The sequence below is a fragment of the Narcine bancroftii genome, chromosome 4 (genome assembly GCF_036971445.1).
Source record: "Narcine bancroftii isolate sNarBan1 chromosome 4, sNarBan1.hap1, whole genome shotgun sequence".
Classification (NCBI taxonomy): domain Eukaryota; kingdom Metazoa; phylum Chordata; class Chondrichthyes; order Torpediniformes; family Narcinidae; genus Narcine; species Narcine bancroftii.
In genome coordinates, this window is record NC_091472.1 from 111,073,074 (window position 1) to 111,095,297 (window position 22,224).

A 22,224-nucleotide genomic window follows, 5' to 3' on the forward strand; every position below is an offset into this window, starting at 1 on the left:
GAAGGTTGACTAAAACTGACGTGGAATTAGAAAAACCTTTCCTTAGGATAAATTTACCTGCAATTGTTTGACAAATGTAAACTAATGTATAAAAGTGCAGAATCTCTATTGCATTGAATTATTTATTGTCGCACGTACCAAGATACGGTAGGAAGCTCTGTGCTCTTCAGGTAAGTTGATCCAATCTTGAATACATCAGGTAGTGCAATAATAAAATGAAACCAGGCTGTAGTCTTATAGTAAGTCAAAGCATTCGGTGACGTGTCACATAGTAAAAGTACAGAGTGTAGAGAAAAGATCAGTCAAGTAGTGAAAGGGCATCATCCTTTATAGGATTATTAATCTAAGCATCTGATAACAGTCCTTGAATCTGGAAGTATTTTCTGCTCAATGGAATGAGGGAGGAGAGAAGGTGACCGGGGTGAGATGGGTCCTCATAAGATGTTGGTAGCTCTCCCGAGGCTGATAGGGTGCTCATAGATTAGTTGAGGTTTTTATATATAATATTTATTTATCTCTGCTTTTGTTACGACAATTGTTTCTAATTTGTCACATTTTCACTCTTTGGAATTTTATATACTTACACTATGTAGACTTGGACACAGCATTTTAATTGTGTTATTTCTATTCTCATCCTGTGTATATTATGAAATGTTAATAGAAAGGTTGAAAAAGAAAGAGTAGCCGTTAACACAATACCTGTAACCCAGGTTTGAATCTGGTGCTGTCTGTAAGGAGCTTGTACATTTCCCCATGTCAGCGTGGTTTCCTCGGTGTATTCCAGTTTCCTCTCACCTTCCAAAAACATATGGGGTTTGTAGGTTAATTGGCATATTTGGGCTGCACAAGCTTGTGGGCTGGAAGGGCCTGTTACTGTTCTGTATGTCTAAATTTAAAAATTACAAATGTTAATTTGAAAATAAGGTAACGGCTTCTGACAGCTGAAGATTAATGATTCCTTTTGCCAGATATTGATGTAACCCAGAGTTGCTAAACTGTTACTGAACAATTGTTTCAAATCCTTGAGAATGAGTGTGTTGTAATATGAGATTCGTGAACATCCAGTGTATCTGCCTTGCAGCTGAGCAATGTTTGCCATGGTATTAGATCTAAGCTCGGTTTTTAACACGTCTTCTGAACCACTAGAATGGGCAAATGGGGCTTAGAATCTCATCAAAAGACCTCCTCACTACAGGACCGATGTGACAACCCATTCCAGCCCCATGGTGGAACTCCAATCTACATTCTAACCCAGTGATAAGAAAGCTTCTAATTACTGACAACCAAATGAAGAGGACGTTGAGGTCATCGAGGACTTCCGAAGGGCCTCAGGAGCGGAAGGCTTCATGATTGTATCGGAGCTTTGGACCTGAAGATCGGGTTGCCAAAGAATTGAACAGGAGTCTGTGCGGCCACAGAGGCTGTGGGGGTGCTGGAGGTGAACCCATGGACCCTCAGTATCTCTGAAGGGACTCTCTTTCGCTTCTTTTTCTTTAAGGTTAGTGACACTGAGCAAAGCTCATAGCGACTTAGTTTGCCATAACAGCAGACAAAAGTTAAATATATTTTTATGTCTTATTACATAGCTATAAAAGGATCTTTGAACAAAATATCATTTTTAAGTAATTGTTACGTCCATTTAGCTGTTCAGAATTCTCCTTCTTCCCACCCCCACCCCCCAAGAAATTGTTAAAAATAATATTTTTGGGTGATTGCTTACTATGCAGGTCTCCAGCATCTGTAACTTTTTTTGTTTTGAGCCAGTTTCTGACTTCATGGTGCATTTTTTTTCTGTACACCCAGAAACCATCAAATACCAAAGGTACAGGTCTGGTTAAAAAATTAAGATGCACTTCATGAAGCTGTCTGATGAAATCTGAATCATAATACTTTAAAAGGTTGCTGGCTAGGTTTAAAATACATTGATAATGTATTGATTAAGATGCATCTTCTTCTTTCTTTGGCTTGGCTTCGCGGACGAAGATTTATGGAGGGGGTAAAAGTCCACGTCAGCTGCAGGCTCGTTTGTGGCTGACAAGTCCGATGCGGGACAGGCAGACACGGTTGCAGCGGCTGCAGGGGAAAATTGGTTGGTTGGGGTTGGGTGTTGGGTTTTTCCTCCTTTGCCTTTTGTCAGTGAGGTGGGCTCTGCGGTCTTCTTCAAAGGAGGTTGCTGCCCGCCAAACTGTGAGGCGCCAAGATGTACGGTTTGAGGCGATATCAGCCCACTGGCGGTGGTCAATGTGGCAGGCACCAAAAGATTTCTTTAGGCAGTCCTTGTACCTTTTCTTTGGTGCACCTCTGTCACGGTGGCCAGTGGAGAGCTCGCCATATAACACAATCTTGGGAAGGCGATGGTCCTCCATTCTGGAGATGTGACCCATCCAGCGCAGCTGGATCTTCAGCAGCGTGGACTCGATGCTATCGACCTCTGCCATCTCGAGTACTTCGACGTTAGGGATGAAAGCGCTCCAATGGATGTTGAGGATGGAGTGGAGACAACGCTGGTGGAAGCGTTCTAGGAGCCGTAGGTGATGCCGGTAGAGGACCCATGATTCGGAGCCGAACAGGAGTGTGGGTATGACAACGGCTCTGTATACGCTTATCTTTGTGAGGTTTTTCAGTTGGTTGATTTTCCAGACTCTTTTGTGTAGTCTTCCAAAGGCACTATTTGCCTTGGCGAGTCTGTTGTCTATCTCATTGTCGATCCTTGCATCTGATGAAATGGTGCAGCCGAGATAGGTAAACTGGTTGGCCGTTTTGAGTTTTGTGTGCCCTATGGAGATGTGGGGGGGCTGGTAGTCATGGTGGGGAGCTGGCTGATGGAGGACCTCCGTTTTCTTCAGGCTGACTTCCAGGCCAAACATTTTGGCAGTTTCCGCAAAGCAGGACGTCAAGCATAGTGCCTTGCTATTCAACCAGAACTGTAATTTTCCAACGTATTTATGTCCTTCAATTTTTTTTCCCTATGATGCTTGCATATGACCTAATTTTCCAGAATTTGTGCAGATTTGTGACGGTTTTAAATCAGAAATGTTTCTTTAGTGATGCCCTTCTGGAAACTAGAACCTAATGACTAATTAAGTGGAGCATCTGATGATAGAATGGTTGTTTTTATACAAGAGCCTGAGACCTGCCAAGTTTGTGCACTTGTGACTGTAGTGAAAATATCGAGAGTGAGCTGGCAAACCACAATATAATTTTTTGAACCTAGTACTTTGTCATTACTTTAAGGTATCCTCTTAGAATAATACAATTGCTCTTGGATATACAAAAAGGAGATTTTGAAACAAAATTCTCAACCAACCCTTTTTTTGATTTTTGCATTTTTCATCAACCCACCAGCCAAACTCTTCTCCCCCTCCAAAAGTAACAATTGGTGAGGGATAAATGTAACAGGACTCTGCGCAGTCACACATATTTCAAACCCAAAGCAAATGAAGTGTCCCCTGCAACCGCTGCAACCGTGTCTGCCTGTCCCGCATCGGACTTGTCAGCCACAAACGAGCCTGCAGCTGACGTGGACTTTTACCCCCTCCATAAATCTTCGTCCGCGAAGCCAAGCCAAAGAAGATATTGATGCACATAAGCTAAGTCAAACTTTTATTAAACCGGAGTTCTAAATTAACTGAGTTTAAAATTGTTCACAACTGGAGGCGAGATAAAAGATTTACTCTAACCTGTGACAGGCTGAGTTAGTTCCTTGGACACAGGCAATGGCATTAGTCTGTTATTTTCACTTCTCACTCGCTTGTTGAGCTTCCAGATAGGATGACCTTTTGTGGTTTCATGTGATTCTCAAAGGTATAGTTGGTTTTTACTACTTTTTCCAGTATTGGTCTGGTGTTGAAATAAATCTTTATTATTTATTTTTATCTCGTAACCAAAATAAAACTTTCCACTGAGTCTATTTTCCACTCTGCTTTGTCCAGTAAATTTTGGGCAATGTAACCTTCAAGTGTAAACAATTGTGCTTTATATCTGTGGTACAAGACTCTGTTTCAAAGAGTAGCTTGCAGTGTATTAATAGTCCTATTCATGTACAATACTTGCAAATTGATGCTGATGACAGGAACGATTTTTCCTCCACAGGAAGCCAATGTTATAACCAGAGATCCTCATCAAGGCTCTTCATCCTGTTAAAAACTAACATTTTTGAGTTTTCAAATTTGTCATGTGTTGAATGTTCTTTTAAAAATAACCAACCAAACTGGAGTGATCCTGGTACAGGAAGGATGAGACAGATTGCCTTCTTTCCAGTTGACTGCTGTTTGGCCAAAACCACAGGGCCTCTGTACAGTGCATTCGGAGCTTGCTCTGCTTTCCTCTTGCCAGGCTATTTTAACATCTGTAAAGGTTAGCTCCTGTGTTTTGCCTCTGACAAACTGTGGTCCTTGCTGCCCTTTATGTTTACTCAAATGTTCTCTGTGCCAGCTCACACTTTTATTTTAGAAACGTGCAGTCTTCCCGTCCCTGTAGTTGCTTCCCAGGAAGTAACAGAGGAAGGAGGAATATGATAATACTTGAACTTGGACGGTGAAGGAAAAAGAACGTGTGCAAAACCAAAGAGAACAGGGCGAAAAGTGAGAGTTGAATGTACTTGTGTCTGACAATAAACTCTTAAAAAGGACAGATGCAAAGAAAGTCTTAGTTTCTGCAGCTTCCCAGTTAGGTAAAACACAACTTGTGTATAATTAAGACAGCACAGGGAGAGGTGGGGGAAGCTACATATTAAAGGAAGAGAAAATAGATAATGAATATTCACAGTTGACAGATGGTGCTTAAAAAAAGTGTTTTGTCAATAGATGGGTAACTGCAAGAAGTCATAAAAATGTTTGAGAGATTGGATGATTGGCCTAACGCAGGGAATAAGAGAGTTTTGGAATAAATGTGGTCAGAAAGTAAAATGATCTGTTCCTTGAATGATATTGATGAGAGGAAATGTATCCAAAATAGTTAATTTGTCACTGCTGTTAGATTATTAGCTTTTAAAGTATGACCTGTTGAGACCAAGCATATTTTGGGCCACCATCGTTCTCTCAGCAAGCAGGGAGACCATTTGACTCATTGTGCGGGAGTTGGTTGTTTGAAAGTGTTATTGAAATAGCCACTATTCCCATTTCAACACACTGCTGGGTGTTTCCATGATTTTATCTGAGGTCTGCCCTTGAAATAATGGTGGACATTAAATATAGTGCTGCAGGATGTTTGTTTGATGTATAGCAGAGAGTTGCAACCATTCCTTACAGGTAAAATTGCTGTTCTGGTTTGGGGTGTAATCTTTGACTTGTTTTCCCATGTTCCTCCCTGTGGCCCATTTAATTTTGGGTTGCAGTGAACACAGCTTAGGCTTTTAGGTTCTTCAGTAATCTATTTCTTTCCCCTCCCCCACTCCCTCATCAGCAGATTAATTTGCGACATTAGATCACTTTCTCTAGTCCACAGCCAACCATCTGGTCTTGTGCCCTTCCAATTAAGCATAAGCCATACTCCAAAACCAGCACAGCAGCTTTCTCTCAGCAAATGGATTTTTCTGCAAGCTTCCCCCTAGCAATTGAAATGCCTTACTGTAGCGAGGTTGCTACGGCTACAGCTAGATTATAGTTCTCAGTTATAGACCTATAGCTGTAGCTCGAATCTGCAGAAGAAAGACACACACACCAGTTGAGTGTATTCGACACTGAGCTTATTCAGTGGCAGCTCTGCCTTTTATAGTCAGCTCGGCTGCGTCACCATTAGAGTGTGGTTTGAGTGAGCTGGCTGCTGATTGGTTACCTTGGATGCCCAGACCCCGATTGGACCCCCTGCGATCCACTGGTGGTGATTAGCCAGTTTTGCCGCTCTGCCAGTGGTCTATGGAAACTGGTATTTCAGCCCAGATGATGCTTTGCCGGTCGCCGCGTTCGATGGCTATTTCCTATGTCAGCCTGAGGTGCGGGCCGCTACATGACCCTCCCTCTCTATCCCAGAACTGGCAATCGGGGCACTGATTTTTAGGAGGCTGACCCCTGCGCCGTGGATTTGGGTGAGTGATGGGCTGGTCAAAGTCCAAGGAGGCTGGTTTCAATCAGCTGTGAAAGTCTCTTCCCTGCTGCCAATGTCCAAAACACAGGTGGAGCCGTTGTGTCTGAGGACATGGTATGGCCCCTCGTAAAGCCACTGTAGACATAGCCGGTGAGCCCTGTGCTGAACGAACACATATTTACAGTCAGTAAAGTTCTTTGGGATGTAAGTACAGGGTTGGCCGTGGGGTCTAGGTTTAGTGGGGGCCAGGGTGCCTAGGCGGTCGCGTAGTCAGGTCTCCGGGGTTTCCCCAAGTCCTCAGGGGACGCCACAAATTCACCCAGAATAACTAGGGGTGCACCGTAGACTAACTCAGCAGAGGATGCCTCGAAGTCCTCCTTGGGTGCAGTGCAAATGACCAACAGGACCCAAGAGAGTTTGTTGGCCCATTTACGTCCAGTAAGCCATGCCATTAAGGTGTCTGTGGAACCTCTCCATCAACCTGTTGGCCTGTGGGTGATACACCGTGGTGTGGTAGAGTTGGGTTCCCAGGGCGTGGGCTAGGGCAGACCATAGACTGGAAGCGAATTGGGCCCCCCCCGTCAAATTGTAAGGTGTTCGGGGACTCTGAAACATGCTACCCAAGTGTTGAGTAAAGCCCGTGCGAATGCTTATATGGAAGCCAATGATAGTGGCACCACCTCTAGCCATCCAGTCAACCATTGTGAGAAGGTAACACACACCTTTGGATACGGTTAGGGACCCTACAATATCAATGTGCATGTGACTGAACCTGCGACATGCTGGCTCAAATGTCTGTTGTGGATCTTTGATATGAGTCTGGATTTTGGATGACTGGCACTGAGTACAACTCCTCAGGGCGACCTCTTTGCAGAGGCCGTGCCAGACATACCTGTTCACCACCATTTTGACTGTAGTCCTTGTGGCAGGGTGAGCCAAGTCGTAAACCCACCTCTTCCATACAGCTGGAATGACAGGGCGAGGTTTACCCGTCGAGGTGTCGCAGAGCAGCGTGCGATTGCTCGGGGTGATCAGGATGTCCTCCAGTTGTAAGCTGATGAGTGCTGTCTGGTACACTGGAATGTCAGGTCTGCTTGCAGTTCATCAGCCAGGGCCACGTAGTCTACGCCAGGGGTAGGGTCATGTACCGTCAAGATAGCCGGACGGGATAGGGCGTCGGCCACCACGGTGGATTTGCCAGTTATGTGTTCAATGTCCATTGTAAATTCAGAAATGTAGGACAGGTGGCGCTGACACCTTACTGAAAGCAAATGTCAGGGGTTTGTGGTCCATGTAAATTTTGAACTTCCTGCCCTCCAGGAAGTAACAAAAGTACAGAATTGTCAGGTATAAGGCTAACAATTCTGTATTAAAGGCACGGTACTGAGCTCTGGTGGCCTAAGGTGTTTACTGAAAAAGGCCAGTGGTTGCCATTGTCCATTCACCAGTTGCTCAAGTACACACCTGACTAGTGTGCTGGAGACATCTGTCGTGAGGGTAGTTGGGTTGCCTGTCCACGGGTGCACAAGGAGGGTGGTGTTAGCTAGGGTGTTTTTGGTGGCCTGGAAGGCCCCAGTCGCCTCCTGGTTTCATTGTATGTTTTTACTGGGTCCTGCCATGAGGGGAAAGAGTGGGCTCATGATGCGGGCTGTTGCAGGTATGAAGCAGTGATAAAAGTTGACCGTACCTGGAAACTCTTGTAGTCCCTTCATCATCAATGACATGGGTGCACCTTAGTGGGTAATGGTCTGGAACCATGTTGGTCCATACGATGACCCAGGAATCAAAAGTCACTTGGCCAAACTGACACTTTGCCAGGTTTATGGTTATGCCGAAATTATTCAGCCTGGAGAATAATTATTTTAAGTGGGTGGCGTGCTCGGTGCGGGTGTAACTGGCAATTAAAATGTCGTCGAGGTAGATGAAGGCAAAATGTAGATCCCGGCCCACTGCATCCATCAGCCTCTGGAAAGTCTGAGCTGTATTTTTTAGCCCGAAGGGCATGCGGAGAAATTCAAACAATCCAAAGGGGGTTATGATGGATGTTTTTGGGATGTACTGGGATCTGGTGATTAAACCCTGATGAGGTCCACCTTTGAGAATATCCGTGCCCCTTGGAGGTTAACGATGAAGTCTTGGATATGGGGCACAGGATATCTGTTCAGTATGGTGGCCTCATTGAGGCAGTGGTAGTTTCTATATGGCCTCCAACCACTCGCTGCCTTCAGACCATGTGGAGAGAGGAGGCCCAAGGAGTATCAGAGTGGCACACATTGCCGAGTTCCTTCATCTTTTTGAACTTGTCCCTGGCTAGGTTGGGTTTCTCAAGGGGGGATCTGCGCCCTGGCATGGAGGGGAGGGCCCTCTGTAATGATTTGGTGCCTCACCCCATATTTGGATTCTGCCGAATGGAAATGAGGCATGGTGATGGAGAGGAATTGTGCTAGAACCTGAGTGAATTTGATGTTGGCAGTACTCACTGTGGGCTGGGGAGTTTGGTGCCCTTGATCAAGAGTGACTGAAATGTCTGGCATGCACCAGTCGGCGCCCCTTGATATTCACCAAGAGTGAGTTGGCCCGCAGGAAATATGCACCCAGTAATGGTTGTTGCATGGCCTCCACCATAAACTTCCAAGTGAATTGTCTGTCTTTGAAGCGTAGGGGAATTGTGTGGGTGCCAAATGTTTGGATGTTGGTGCTGATTTCTGCTTGGAGCTCCTGGCCCACTTTGCCGCAGCAGGCCTCCAGGCTGGATTAACACTGTATTGTGCCCCAGTGTCCACCAAGAAACATTGGCCCGACAGGGAGTCTTGAGTATGTAGCAGGATATGCAATTGGCCAGTCATCGCAGCCATTAACGAGGTCCGGCCTGGGCATTTCCTTGGGGCATAGGGGGAAAGGCATCGACGGGCCTCGGAACTCCATTATTGGTGATAGAAACAGTACTGCTCACCGGTGGGGCATGGTGTTCGGTCAGTCCTTGGTCTTCCTGGCTGGGTACTCATGACGTGGTGCTGTCACCTGCTCGACCAAAGCGCAGGTGTCCCTCTTCACCACCCATAGCAGGTCTGTGCGGGCAGCCACTTCCTGGGGTCATCAAAGTCTTCCTCCACGATGAGCAGCTGGATGTTCTTGGGCTGCCTTTCTAGGAAGATCTGCTGGAACAGTGGGCAGGTGGTGCAGCCATCGTTGAGGGTGAGCATAATGCTCATGAGGGCGGAAGGGGCCCTGTTCACCAAACAATTAGTATGCAACAGATGGGCAGTGCTGAGAGCCTCAAAGTGTGGGTTAACAGTTCTTTGATGGCCACATACTTTTCTTGTTCTGGGGGCCACTGGATGAAGTCAATGATGCAGGCTGCGGTGTACTGATTGAGGGCGCTGACCACATGGTAGTAGCACGTGTCATTGGCGAATATCCGTCAAATGGTGAACTACATCTCGGCTTACTGGAAACACACCTGTGGTTACAACGTCAGAAGCTGGGCAGCTTCAAGACTACGACGTTGATCGGAGGTTGCTCTTCCATCTTCGGGTCCAAAGCACCATTTGAACCAGCTAGGTTATAGACTTAAGACTGTAGCTCGAATCCACAGGAGAAGAAAGACACACACATACCAGAAGAGTATATTTGACACTGAGTTTATTCAGTGGCAGCTCTGCCTTTTATAGTCAAGCTGGCTGACGATTGGTTACCTCAGATACCCGGGACCCGATTGGCCAGTTTCACTACTCTGCTGGGATCTGGTGATACCCCTGATGAGGTCCACCTTTGAGAATATCTGTGCCCCTTGCAGGTTAGTAGGCTGCTACATTACCCTCTCCCATCATTTCTTGTGGGTCTCTCTGACAAGTGGCCAGGAGCTTTCTCTTTGAAAACACAGAAGTGTGCTTGCATAACAAAAAACTCATCAATCACTTGATACCCCACTTAATTAGTCATTTGGTTTTAGTTTCCAGAAAGACATAGCAAAAGAAAAATTTAAAAATGTAGAACTGTTACAAATCTGCACAAATTCTCAAAGTGGATCAGCTATAAATAGCAAGGGGGGTGGGGTTTAAGAAAAAGCACATCTTGAGAAATTATTCTGCTTCTCCCACGGGTTTCAGGGCAGAGCTGGAGTATGCTCTGTGAGCATCTGAATCGCAATGTTTTCCACTGTCACTAAATAACTTGTAGTAGGGACTGAGACAATAATTGCTTATGTGGTTGGACTACACTTAACGATGAAGATCTTGGTCGTATCTGGACTGGAAAACCTCATCTTGGGAACAGGTGAGGCGGAGATGGAGAAATTGCTAGAAGGGAAGAGGATGATGGAAATGAGCCGCTTTCTCCTATTGTTGTTGATGAAACAATTGGTATGAGCTGTAGAAAATCGGGTGTCCATCTTCTTAGGTGAAGGCCAGCGGGCTATTGCACTAGTGAAAATCCTATCATTGTGTGACATTTTGTGTGCTGTTGATAATCACAACCAGAAAAAGTGCACTGTGGTTTCTTTATGGCTATTTATTTATTACATTTTGAATGCCCGTCCATTCAATGAATACATTTTGAGGATAATATGCAAAGATTAAATAGTGATGGTTTACTTGTTCATAACAGTTCCATGGAGCAAATTCCATGATAATCACATTGAAGTTATAATGTGTAAATAGAACTTAGTCTTTCCTACATGTAGCTTTTGATAAATAGCTACTACCTATCATTAAAAGGTATAGTAATATTTGCATATTGCATTTTTTTAAATATCTGCCCTTTCCCTGAAATATATTTAAGGTAACAAAATGATGAGGGGAGAGCAGTAGATGTGATCTATATGGATTTTATCAAGGACCCACATGAGAGACTCGTTCAGAAAGTCATGAGGCATGGGATCAGTGGAACCTGTGTGGATAAAATATTGGCTTGCAGGTAGAAAGTAGTAGTGGAAGGGAAGTATTCTGCCTGGAGGTCAGTGACTAGTGGAGTGCCACACGGATCTGTTCTGGCTCTTTGTGATTTTTCTAAATAACCTGGATGAAGAGGCGGATGGATGGGTCAATAAGTTTGTGGATGGAGCTGAAGGTTGTCGAAGGGTACATAAGGATATAGACAGGATTCAGATTTGGTTGGAGAAGTGGCAGATGGAGTTCAATCTGGATAAGTGTGAGGAGATGCAATTTGGAAGGACAAACCAGAAGGCTGAGTACAGGGTTAATGGTCGGTTACTTAAGAGTGTGGATGAACAGAGAGATCTTGGAGTTTAAATTCATACAACCCTCAAGGTCGCCGCACAGGTTGATAGGATAGTTAAGAAGGCCCATGGGATGCTGGGCTTCATTAATGGGGGATAGAGTTCAAGAGCAGAGAGGTCATGTTGAAACTCCCCAAATCTCTGGTAAGACCACACTTAGAGTATTGTGGTCAGTTCTGGTCACCTCATTATAAGAAGCATGTAGAAGCCATGGAGAGGGTGCAGAGGAGATTTACCAGGATATTACCTGGATTGGAAAATAAGTCCTATGAGGCAAGACTAGCAGACCTAGGACTTTTTTTCTTTGGAGTGCAGAAGGATAAAAGGAGTCTTAATTGAGCTCTACAAGATTATGAGAAGCCTAGATAGGGTGGACAGACAGTGCCCGTTTCCCAGGGCAGGAATAGAAAATGTCAGAGGACATGTGTACAAAGTGAAGGGAGGGAAATTTTGGGGAGACACCAAGGGTGTTTTTTTAGGCAGAATTGTGGGTGTCTGGAATGCCTTGCCAGAGATGGTGGTGGACACTGAAACATTAGGGGTGTTTAAGAGACTCTTAGGCACATGGATGGAAGAAAAATAAGAGGATTAAGTATTTTTTTAAAGGAATATATGGGTTGGCACAACATCAAGGGCTGAAGGGCCTGTACTGTCCTATGTTCTAAGGTTGTACCACAGTTCAGGGAGCCTTTGACATTAATCCTGACCCCCAGTAAGTTTGTGAAACAGTTCTTCATCCAGTGTTTCATTCTGATCCTTGGAACGTGTTGACAGAAATATGTATCCTCCAATGTATTCATGGACGATCTTGCAGTCTGCATCGAGACAGGTGAGTGCTATGGCCATATTTTGATCAAACTCAATTTCAACCTGAAATTAAGAGACAACAACTTTATTTTGGGACCCCATTAGTTTCATTAACTAGAACTTAGATTTAGTAGCTTTCCCCTAGGTGGCACTGTCTCCTCTAGAATAAATTAAGTATCCATGGTGCCAAGTCAGGGATGGAATCCTAGGTCTGCTTCCATGAGTTGATGTTCAATTATGACCACAAATTAAATGGAAAATGAGGCAAGTATTTTATGCTTTCAAGAAAAATTGAAATGATCGTACATTGACAGAATGCTGAAGGTGACTATTTTTGATTTATTTTTACTGAGGTTTACTTTCCAATTATTCTTCATGTTTTGTAATCTGGAATGCCAAAGTATTCAGAGCAATGTTGTATGTTCATTATCAATTTTACTTTTAAAGTAATTAGGTTGACAATAAGCCCAACTTTTGCAGTCCTGTTCTACATTATGGACACTAATACAGTGCCCTCTCAAAGGAGGCCAATGGTGGAGCGGCAGTTAGTGTCATTGGATCACGACTCCAGGCTCACATACTTCAGATGCTGTCCATGTGGCAGTTGCATGTTCTTTGTGTGACTGCTGCTTGCCACCCCTCCACTTGTCCGCAGCACAAGCTGGTAAGTTCATTGTTTGCTCCAACGTTGCCCCATGTTAATTTGTAAAGGAAGCAAAGACGACTTGGTGGCACGAGAAAGGAAGAGGCAGAGAAGTGGGCCAGATGGGCTGAACAGTGGCCTGTGCCCCAGCAAACCCTGGTTATCCTTCCCAATTGCTGTCATCATAAGTGGGCTGGAACATGTGATTTCTGAAGGTTCAAACTTGCTTTTGTAATTACTTTAAGTTGTATAAGACATTGGTGAGGCAAAATTTGGAATGTTGTATGCAGTTACCTTTCTACATGAAAGATGTCATTAAGATTGAAAGAGTGCAGAGAAGATTTATTAGGATGTTGCCAGGGCTTGATGAGCTGAGTTGCAGGGAAAGGTTAAACTGGTTAGGACTTTATTCCCTGGAACATAGAAGAATGAGGGCAGATTTGATGGAGTATTTAAAATTGAGGGGTATAAATAGAGTAAATGCAAGTAGGTTTTTTCCTCTTAAGTTAGGTGAGTACATTCAGGGGAACTTCTTTACACAGCGGTGGGAGTGTGAACAAGCTGCCATCTGAACTGGTGAACTGGCTCAATTTTAACATTTACGAAAAATTTGAACAGGTACATGGATGGGAGGGGTATGGGCTGGGTGCAGTTCAATGGGACTAGATAGAATAATAGTTTGGCACAGACCTGAAGGGCCTGTTCCTGTGTTCTAATATTCTATGGTATCCTCTGTTTGTAAAGATAAGGATTCTATGTAAATTTTTTTAACACTCATGTGTTTTGAGATAGCCTTTAGCTCTAATTACCTGAATGGTTATTTGCAACTAAGATGTAGTTTAGCATCCTTCTGTAGCAATTATTTTTTTTTAAAATAATGTCATGCCTCCCATTTTGCTTAATAAGGTATTGACTTGTTTGGTACTATGGTGAGACAATATGGCAAGGGGGTTGGGATCAGAGAGAGGGACTGAAAGTGTTAAGGAGAGCGAGAAAGTATGTTGAAGCAAAACAGGATGGAGGACAGGTATTGAAGTAAGTTAATACACAAAAGTGCTGGAGAAACTCAGGAGGTCCTTCAGCGTCCATAGGATAACTAAAACATTTCGGATCTGAAGCCTTTGTCAAGGTATGAGCAAAAAAACAGCCTGAATAAAAAAGGTGGGTCGGAGGGAAGAACGGGCAGAGGGAGGAGCACAAGCCAAGAGGGCACTGGTGGACATGGATCGGAAGCCTGGAGTGAATAGCTGAAAACTGATCAGAACAGGAGGGTGGCTCTGTGAATGCAGAGCTGGAGGAAGGGAGAGAGCTGAGAAGGGATGGGAAGCTGGAGGAAAGGACACATAGGTAGAGAGAGATGGTGGGGAGGGGTCTTATGGAAATAAGGTCAATGCTAATGCCATCCATTTGGGGGTGACCAGATGGAATATGAACCATAGACAAATATGTCAGCATGGGGTGGGGAATTGAAATAAGTTGCCACAGGGAGATCCCCACTATTACAGCAGACAGAGCGAAGCTCTTCAATGAAGCTATCTCTTAGTCTGCGTCCAGTCTCTCTGTAGAGGAAGCTACAACAGGAGCACTTGATGAATCTTGCAGATTCACAAGTGAATTGTTGCTTCACTTGGAAGGACTTTTTGGGGCCCCAATATAGTGGTGTGGTCACAGAGGTAGGTACCAAGGGGGCGATTGGTGAAAAGGGATGAATGGACTGCCAAACTGGAACTATTTGCAAATTGGAGGAGCACCTTGTATTCTATCTGGGCACCCTCCAACCAAATGGCATTAATTTAAATTTAATATTTTTTTAAAATTTAGACCTACAGCATGGGAAAAATCCATACAGGCACAGCCTGTATTTTTTGCTCATACCTTGACAAAGGCTTCAGATCCGAAATGTTTTAGTTATACATCTTGGCATCCTATGGCCGCTGAAGGACCTCCTGAGTTTCTCCAGCACTTTTGTGTAATACACTTTTGTGTATTAACTTACTTCAATGTCTGTCCTCCATCCTGTTTTGCTACAACATACTTTCTCGCTCTGAAAAGTTATTTGCAACTCACTCGTACAAACACCTTACAGACAGCGTGGGATTCAAACCCCGATTACTGACGCTGCAAAGACTGTGCTAACTGCTACGCCAAATGTGCCGCAACATTGACTGGTTTCTGTTAGCCTCTTTTTCCGTCTCCTTTCTTCCAGCTCTTCATTCACAGAGCCACCTCCTTCCCCCAATCAATTCTGAGCTTTTCTCCTCTGCCCTCCTATCCACGTCCAGCTATAGCCTCTTGGCTGCTTGCCTGTGTTCCCTCTTTCCCCCCCACCTTTTCCCTCATACCTTGACAAAGGGTTCAGGCTCCAAACTGGTTATTTATCTTGGCCTCCTATGGTCACTGCAGGACCTGCTGAGTTTCTCCAGCACTTTTGTGTATTAACCACAATCACAGCATCTGTAGACTTTGTTGCATCCAGAATCAGAATTTGTTGTTTTGCAGCAGTATTACAGTACAAATATTGCTATCAATTATATCTCAAAAATAAATAGTGCAAGAAAAGTGGAGAAAGTGAGGTAGTATCTGTAGTTCATTGTCCATTCAGAAATCCGATTGCAGAGGGGAAGAAGCTGTCCTTGTCTTTGGGTGTTCAACTCCAGGCTCCTGTACCTTTTTTTCTGATGGTAGCAGTGTGAAGAAAGCATGGCCTTGGGTAGTGGGTGCTTGAGAATAAAGGCTGTTTTCTGAAGACACCGCCTCTTGTAGATATCTCCGATGGAGTGAAGACTGGTGTCTGTGATGCTGCTGGCCAAGTTAACAACCCTCTGAAGTTTTTTCCTATCCTGTGCATTGGCACCTCCATACCAGACAGTGTTGCAATTGGACAAAATGCTCTCCACAGAAGATAGGTGAAGTTTATTCTGTTTATTTTAACACAGGAAACCTGATTGGAAAAGCAGATGAGCTTAGGGTGTGGAATCATGAGGGGGAAAAAATAGATTCCTTTATGGATCAGGAGGCGCATCACTGCATGAAGCCAGAGGAGATGGTGAAGATCATAAATGAATGTTTTGTGTATGTGTTTACTGTGGAGCAGGAGTGAGGGTGGTAATTAGGGACATGCCCGAGATGTTAGCAATTTTGGAGTACATCGAGAGGGATTAATCTCTGGATCGAGACCAGGTGAATTGCAGAACATTGTGGGAAGGCAGGAAATAAATTGTTGGTACCTTGACAGTCATTTTTGACTCATTGCAGAGGACTGAATCATGGGATATATAGTGCTTTAATTTAGAAAGGATTGTAAGGATAATCTGGATGACTTCAGACCTGCTAGTCTGACATTAGTGGTAGGAAAACTGCTGGAGGGGATTCTGAGAGTTAGAAACTATCAACATTTGAATGGCAGAGAAAAATTAAGGAGAGCTCGCATTGGTATGTGTGTGGGAAATAGTGTCTCACGAACTTGATAGTTTTTTTTTATAAAGATGAAAAAAAAGAGGGTTGATGAGAGCAAGGCCATCAATGTTATTTGTATGGATTTTAGTCAAGTATTTGATAAGGTCCCAAATGGTAGGTTGGTATGGGATAGGAGGCCAGCTGATCAACTATGAGTAATGGGGGTTGTTCCCACAGGATCTGATGCTATTTTTGTTGGGTAATATTAGGATTATAACACTCAAATTGAAATTAACTATGTATCAAACTAAATTTGTACAAATTGCTGTGCAGTTTTTAGGAAGTGTATAGCAACAACTTGGAAATGGAGAGATGGCATGTGGAACTTTGTAGCTGCATCACTTAAGAAGATCACTTACAGTTTATGAAATAAATATCTTTTCGAAAATGTGGGTATGCATGTTTAACAGACTCTGAAGACCTAATTTCTTGGTAACTTCCAGTATTAAAGTTTTATGATAAATAGTTTATTCCCTTGACATGCCCCAGTCCTTCTAGCTTTTTCCTTGTTTGGTGGGGAGGGGGGGGGTTGGAGAGGGGTGTTGTATACCACCTACAATTGTTGAATGAAATGTGTTTACTTTTGTGGTTTAAAATTTGTAAATAAAATATTTTAAAAAAAGAATGGTTGTTAATGGCAGTGAAAAAACACATGCTGGAGGTACTCACCATCCATAGGAGTTAAAGATTATTACTGATGTTTCAGGCCTGAGCCATTTTAGCTAGACTGGAAGACCATAACCCATGGAATGCCTTTGCATCCAGTACTAGGATACTTGCTTTTTGCAAATGTACGCAAATGATTTGGACAAGAATGTTTGTGGCAAGGTGAGCAATTTTGCTAATGACATGAAAGTCTATGCCACAGTGGACAGTGAAGATGATCTCCTGGGTTTGCAATGAGATAAAGATCAGATGGGGGAACTGGGCTAAGAAATGACATATGCAGTACAACTGGGAGAAGTGTGAGGTGCTGCATTTGGGTAAATCAAATAAGAACTGAACTTTCTCAGTTACTAGCAGTGCCTAAAAAATGTTATGGAGCAGAAGGATCAAGGCATGGAGGTACAGAGCTCTTTAAAGATAGCAGCACAGGTATAAAGAGTAGTGAAGAGAGTGTTTGGGACACTTGCCTTCATCAGTCAGGCTATTGAATACAAAATTTTGGTTACGCCATACTTGAAACATTTCATACAGTTTTGGACTCCTAGCTATACAAAAGTTATGATAAAGCTGGAAAGAGTACAGAAGAGGATAACAAAATTGTCAGGATTAGGGAGGTTGAGTTGACGTGAGACTGGAAAAACTTGGCCTGTTTCCCTTAGAGAGGAGATCTTATTGATGTCTATAACACAGTGAGGGGCATTGATAAAGTGAATTGTCAGTCTGTTTCTAAGAGTAGCAGATTCTAATACAAGAGAGGGTGCAAATTTAAATGAACAGGAGGGGATAGTTTTTCATTCAGAGAATGGTAGGCACATGAAATGAGCAGTGAGACAAAGTGGAGGAGGCAGGTCCATTAGCTTCCTTTAAGAAACACTTGGATAACTATGGATGGGAAGGGAATGGGCCAAATGCAAGGAATCAATACTAAAGCAGAAGGGCACATTGTTTGGCATGGACAAGTTAGGCCTGTTTCCATGCTATAGTATTCTATGATACTTTTGGTGCAGTACTTCCTAAGTTACATTAATATGAAACAAATATTTTTAAAATTCCAGTTTTGGAAAGAGGGATTTAACAACATTAGCACTTTGAAAGGAAACGATGCAAACTATTAAATTTAATGATGGTGAAAAATAAATAACAGTTGTAATATTATTCAACTTGTAGATTAGTCTAAGCAGAAAAAATGTTTCTTAAAAAGAAAATCTATGAAAATTGAGGAAGGGGATTAGAGTCAAAATGTGATGTATTGAGTCAATACCTTTCAATAACAAAAACCTGGTTTTAAAAAGATTCTTGGTTGGAGGTTACATGTAAAGACAAGCCTGTTATGAGATTGAGAGACAGTAGAATTGGCTGTAACTCACCTGTCTGATTTCCCAATTGACATTCCACTGTTTTATGTTGCTATATCTCCAAGTTATGATAGGATCTCCTGTTGCCATATCAATTCTCATTAACCGGTTGTAGGAAATGCCCAACAGTTCATCCTTTTTGTTTCCCCTGAATCTGTGGAAACAATTGTGTTGGCTTTAAATGAAGCTTTGCTACTTTCTTGACATCTGTATCTATAAAGTGGTAGTGTTTAGTCACTTGCAGAAATCTAATGATTAATTACATTCATATCTTTAGGATTCTTTTTCCTGAACATGTAAAATGGATTGTTTGTTCCGATAGGAGGATAGAGGTCATATCCCTGAAGTCTCTATGGTCCAGTATCACTCACCTGACAATAAAATAAGAAACTCCAAACTCTGGAAGCGATTGCCATGCTTGGATGAACCTCATCTTGGCTTCTACCAAAGTCATCTGTGCGACATTTTGATATGCTTCCAGGATGCGTGTGGTCAACTGAAAACAAATGGCATTTAGAATCTCTGGATCAGTAACCGTTGCCACTGGCAGCACTAAAATGAACCAAATAGAGGTACCCTTGCACTCTGCCCTTCAAATTTATTCTGCCCTTGAGTACAAACTGTGTGCAGTCACGTAGGAAGTTCAGCATTCCTGCCACTAAATGAATTTCCAGGACGGTGAGTCCAGTTTGATCAAGGGAGCTGTTAAGTTGTGTAAACGTGTCACCCACTTTGTACATAAAAGTATAGATAGAACGAAAAGCAAGTTAACATTTTGTCACTCTTGTCTTGGCTACAGTGATTCTGTGGATGTCCCTGCAGTTTAAGATAAAATTCTTGTTGAAAGATTACCCTTTTACATTAATTTAATTTTCAAATATTTTAATCTTTTAAAAATTATCTTATAGATAACAGATAGATAAGGTGACAGTATTTTCCCCAGAATTGGGGAGTCTAAAACTAGAAGTGAGAGGGGAAGGGTTTACTAGGGTCCTGAGGGGCAATTTTGCCACAGAGAGGGTGGTGGGTATGTGGAACAAGCTGCTAGAGGAAGTGATAGAAGGAGAGTCCAATTCCAATATTTGAAAGACGCTTAGGCCGGCACATGGTTATAGGGATAATGAACCAAATGCAGGCAAATGTGATAACCTCAGGTAGACAACCTGATTGGTATAGATGAGTGGGCTGAAGGGCTAGTTTCCTTACTGTAAAACAGTAGTAAAATGCAACTTTTCATATGTTCACATTGTAAAGTATATGATAAATTTCTTAATATGTTGACCAGATGAAGAATAGGCATCACGCAAATTCTATACCTACTTGTTTTTGATTTCATATCCTTCCTTTTCTTTTGTCCACTGAATCTACTGATGACAGTTAGTGGCATATGATATAGTTCCACACAAGGATATGGCAGGCATAGGACCTTAATTTATCATTGTGTTAGCTTTGAATGAAGAAAGACTGCTCTTTATCCATGCTTTTAGAAGGCTGTTTGAAAGGACAATGTAGATAGAAGCAGCAATATACAGAAGGGTACAAACAGACAACACACTGAAGTGCTGGAGGTACTCGGCCGGTCTTTTCAGCATCCATAAAAAGCAAAGATATATTGCCGTTGTTTTGGGCCTGAGCTCTTCTTCAAGGAATAAGCCAGAAGCAGGAAATCTCAGAAAGTCTCAGAATTCAGAAAATGCTGGCTGGGGGAGGGATCCAGACCAACAAAAGGTGTTAATTGGTTAGGATGAAAGACGAGGTAAGAATTTATCATGTTTGTGCTAAAGGAGACAGGGAAAAGGGAGAACAACAGAGTTGGGGGGAGAGTAGAAGTTGATATTAATGCCATCTGGTTGGAGGGTGGTCAGTCAGAAGACTGGCAAATAGACCTAAAAGAAGGCTTTTCAGACAAGTGGCATACAAAATCAAACAAATGGAAATATTCAGTATGTCAGGCAACATCTGAGGGTAGTAAGACAATTAATGTTTCAGGTTGAAGAGGCTTTGTCAGAACTAGTCAAGAGAATAAAACATTTGCCCAACATAGTTCCTTTTAAACTTTCTCCCTCTCACCTTAAATGCATACGCTCAAGAATTTGAGGTTTTATTTTGGGAGGAAAAAATGATTCTGACTGTCCACACTATCACTGCCTCTCAATTTTATACACCTCTATCAGGTATCCTTTCAGTCTCTGACCCTCCAGGGAAAACAACCCATTTGTCCAATCTTATAATTCACACCCTCTATTCCAGACAGCATCCTTCTTTTGGTCTCCAGTACCCTTTCTAAAGTCTCTACATCCATCCTATAAGGGGGCAACTGGAATTGGACACAATACTGCAAGTGTGGCCTGACCAAAGTTTTATACCTGTGCATCAAGAAATTCTTGCACTCTACTCAATGTAGCGACCAATGAAGCCAAGCATACCATACACCTTTATACACTTTTCAACTTGTGTGACCACTTCCAGAAAGCTATGTACTTGGACCCTCAGATTCCAATCCTGTCAGAGCTGCATCAATACAGTGCCCAGGACAAAGATATTTTTTTCAATTTTATTTGTCACTGTGTTTCATACTTTTAAATTTGTAATTAAACAGATCAAATGTAATTAAAGTGCACATTCTAGATTTTATTCAAGGTTAATTGTATGCACTTTGGTTTGATACATAGTCCCCTTGTTTACAGGCACCATAATATTTGGGAATTTTGGCTTCACTGATGTTTGCTTCATTGGTGCAAGTATAAGAGAACTTGGCTTGCTTCTAAGCTTTTGATCACCTTTTGAGTCTGTAGTTGCCATTTTTCAACATGAGGACCAGAGTTGTGCCAATGAAAGTGAAAGAAGCCATTATGAGGCTGGAAAAACAAGAATAAAACAGTAAGAGACATTGCCCAAACCATAGGATTGCTAAAATCAACAGTTGGAAACATCATTAAGAAGAAAGAGCGTACTGGTGAGTTCAGTAACCGCAAAGAGACTGGTATTCCAAGGAAGACTACCACAGCTGATGACAAAAGAGTTCTCATCATAATGAAGAAAATCCCTAAATGCATGTCCAACAGAGCAGAAAAACTCTTCAGGAGGAAAGTACGGGTTTGTCAATAACTAGTGTCCGTAGAAAAATTCATGAGCAGAAATACAGATGCTACAGTGCAAGATACAAACCATGGCAAAGGTGGTACGCTTTGGATCTTGGGCAGTTCCTTTACACCTCCACACTTTGCTCCTGCCATCACTCTGATACAGGTTAATCTTGGTATCATCTGTCCACAAGACCTTTTTCCAGAATTCTGCAGGCTCTTTTAAATACTTCTTGGGAAACTATAATCTGGACGTCCTTTCTGCGGCTAACTAGTAGCTTGCCAAACATCCCAAACAGTATGGTGCCCTGAAATGGGGGAACTATGTATGAAAAGTGCTGTAATTTCTACATGGTGAAACCAAAATGTATACAAGTAACCTTGAATAAAATATAGAATGGGCACTTTAACTACATGTGAATTGTTTGATTACAAATTTAAAAATGCAGAGCACAGGGCCAAAATAAATGAAAAAATGACTTTTTCCCAAATGTTTTGGACGGCACTGTATATTTGACCACCCAAAATGCAACACCTAATAATTGTCTGGATTAAACTCCATCTGCTACTTCTCTATCCTGCTGTATTCTTTGACAACCCTCCACAGGATCCACAACTCCACCAAACTTAGTGTCGTCGTCACATGTGTTAACCTGTGTTTGTATCCAAGTCATTTATACAAATTACAAGCAACAGGGGTTTCAACATTGATTTTTGGGGAACACCACCAGTCACAGACCTCCAACCTGAATAAGTCCCTTCACCACGACTTTGTCTGAATCCACACCATCAATTCATGTGGACCCTATACCTTCTGGATCAACCTGCCACAAGGGATCTTGTCTATTAAAATAATATCATTATTTCATCTGACATTTGGTACAATAGAGCCCAAAATTTTATCAAGATCAATGCGGACTGAAAGGGAAGATTTACCAACAGCGTAACATGAAG

At 42.7% G+C, this 22,224-nt stretch overlaps 1 protein-coding gene and 1 long non-coding RNA gene across 8 annotated transcripts in view; one reads left to right on the plus strand and one right to left on the minus strand.

Annotated features, from left to right (window-relative positions):
- Positions 1 to 1,049: 1,049 nt before the first annotated feature.
- The window catches only part of LOC138760997 (uncharacterized), a 58,888-nt gene continuing 37,713 nt past the window's right edge, over positions 1,050 to 22,224 (plus strand). The window contains exon 1 of the long non-coding RNA XR_011356056.1: positions 1,050 to 1,498. This is a non-coding gene — a long non-coding RNA (uncharacterized lncRNA). The remainder of the gene's footprint in view (positions 1,499 to 22,224) is intronic.
- Positions 10,524 to 22,224, minus strand: part of fermt1 (FERM domain containing kindlin 1) — a 115,418-nt gene continuing 103,717 nt past the window's right edge. For all 7 annotated transcript variants that reach the window (XM_069932431.1, XM_069932429.1, XM_069932428.1 and 4 more), the window contains 3 exons: positions 18,559 to 18,683; positions 18,200 to 18,341; positions 10,524 to 12,130 (listed from right to left, as the gene is read on the minus strand). In XM_069932431.1, coding sequence (XP_069788532.1) covers positions 11,957 to 12,130; positions 18,200 to 18,341; positions 18,559 to 18,683 — 441 coding nt within the window. In that variant the 3' untranslated portion in view covers positions 10,524 to 11,956. The remainder of the gene's footprint in view (positions 12,131 to 18,199; positions 18,342 to 18,558; positions 18,684 to 22,224) is intronic.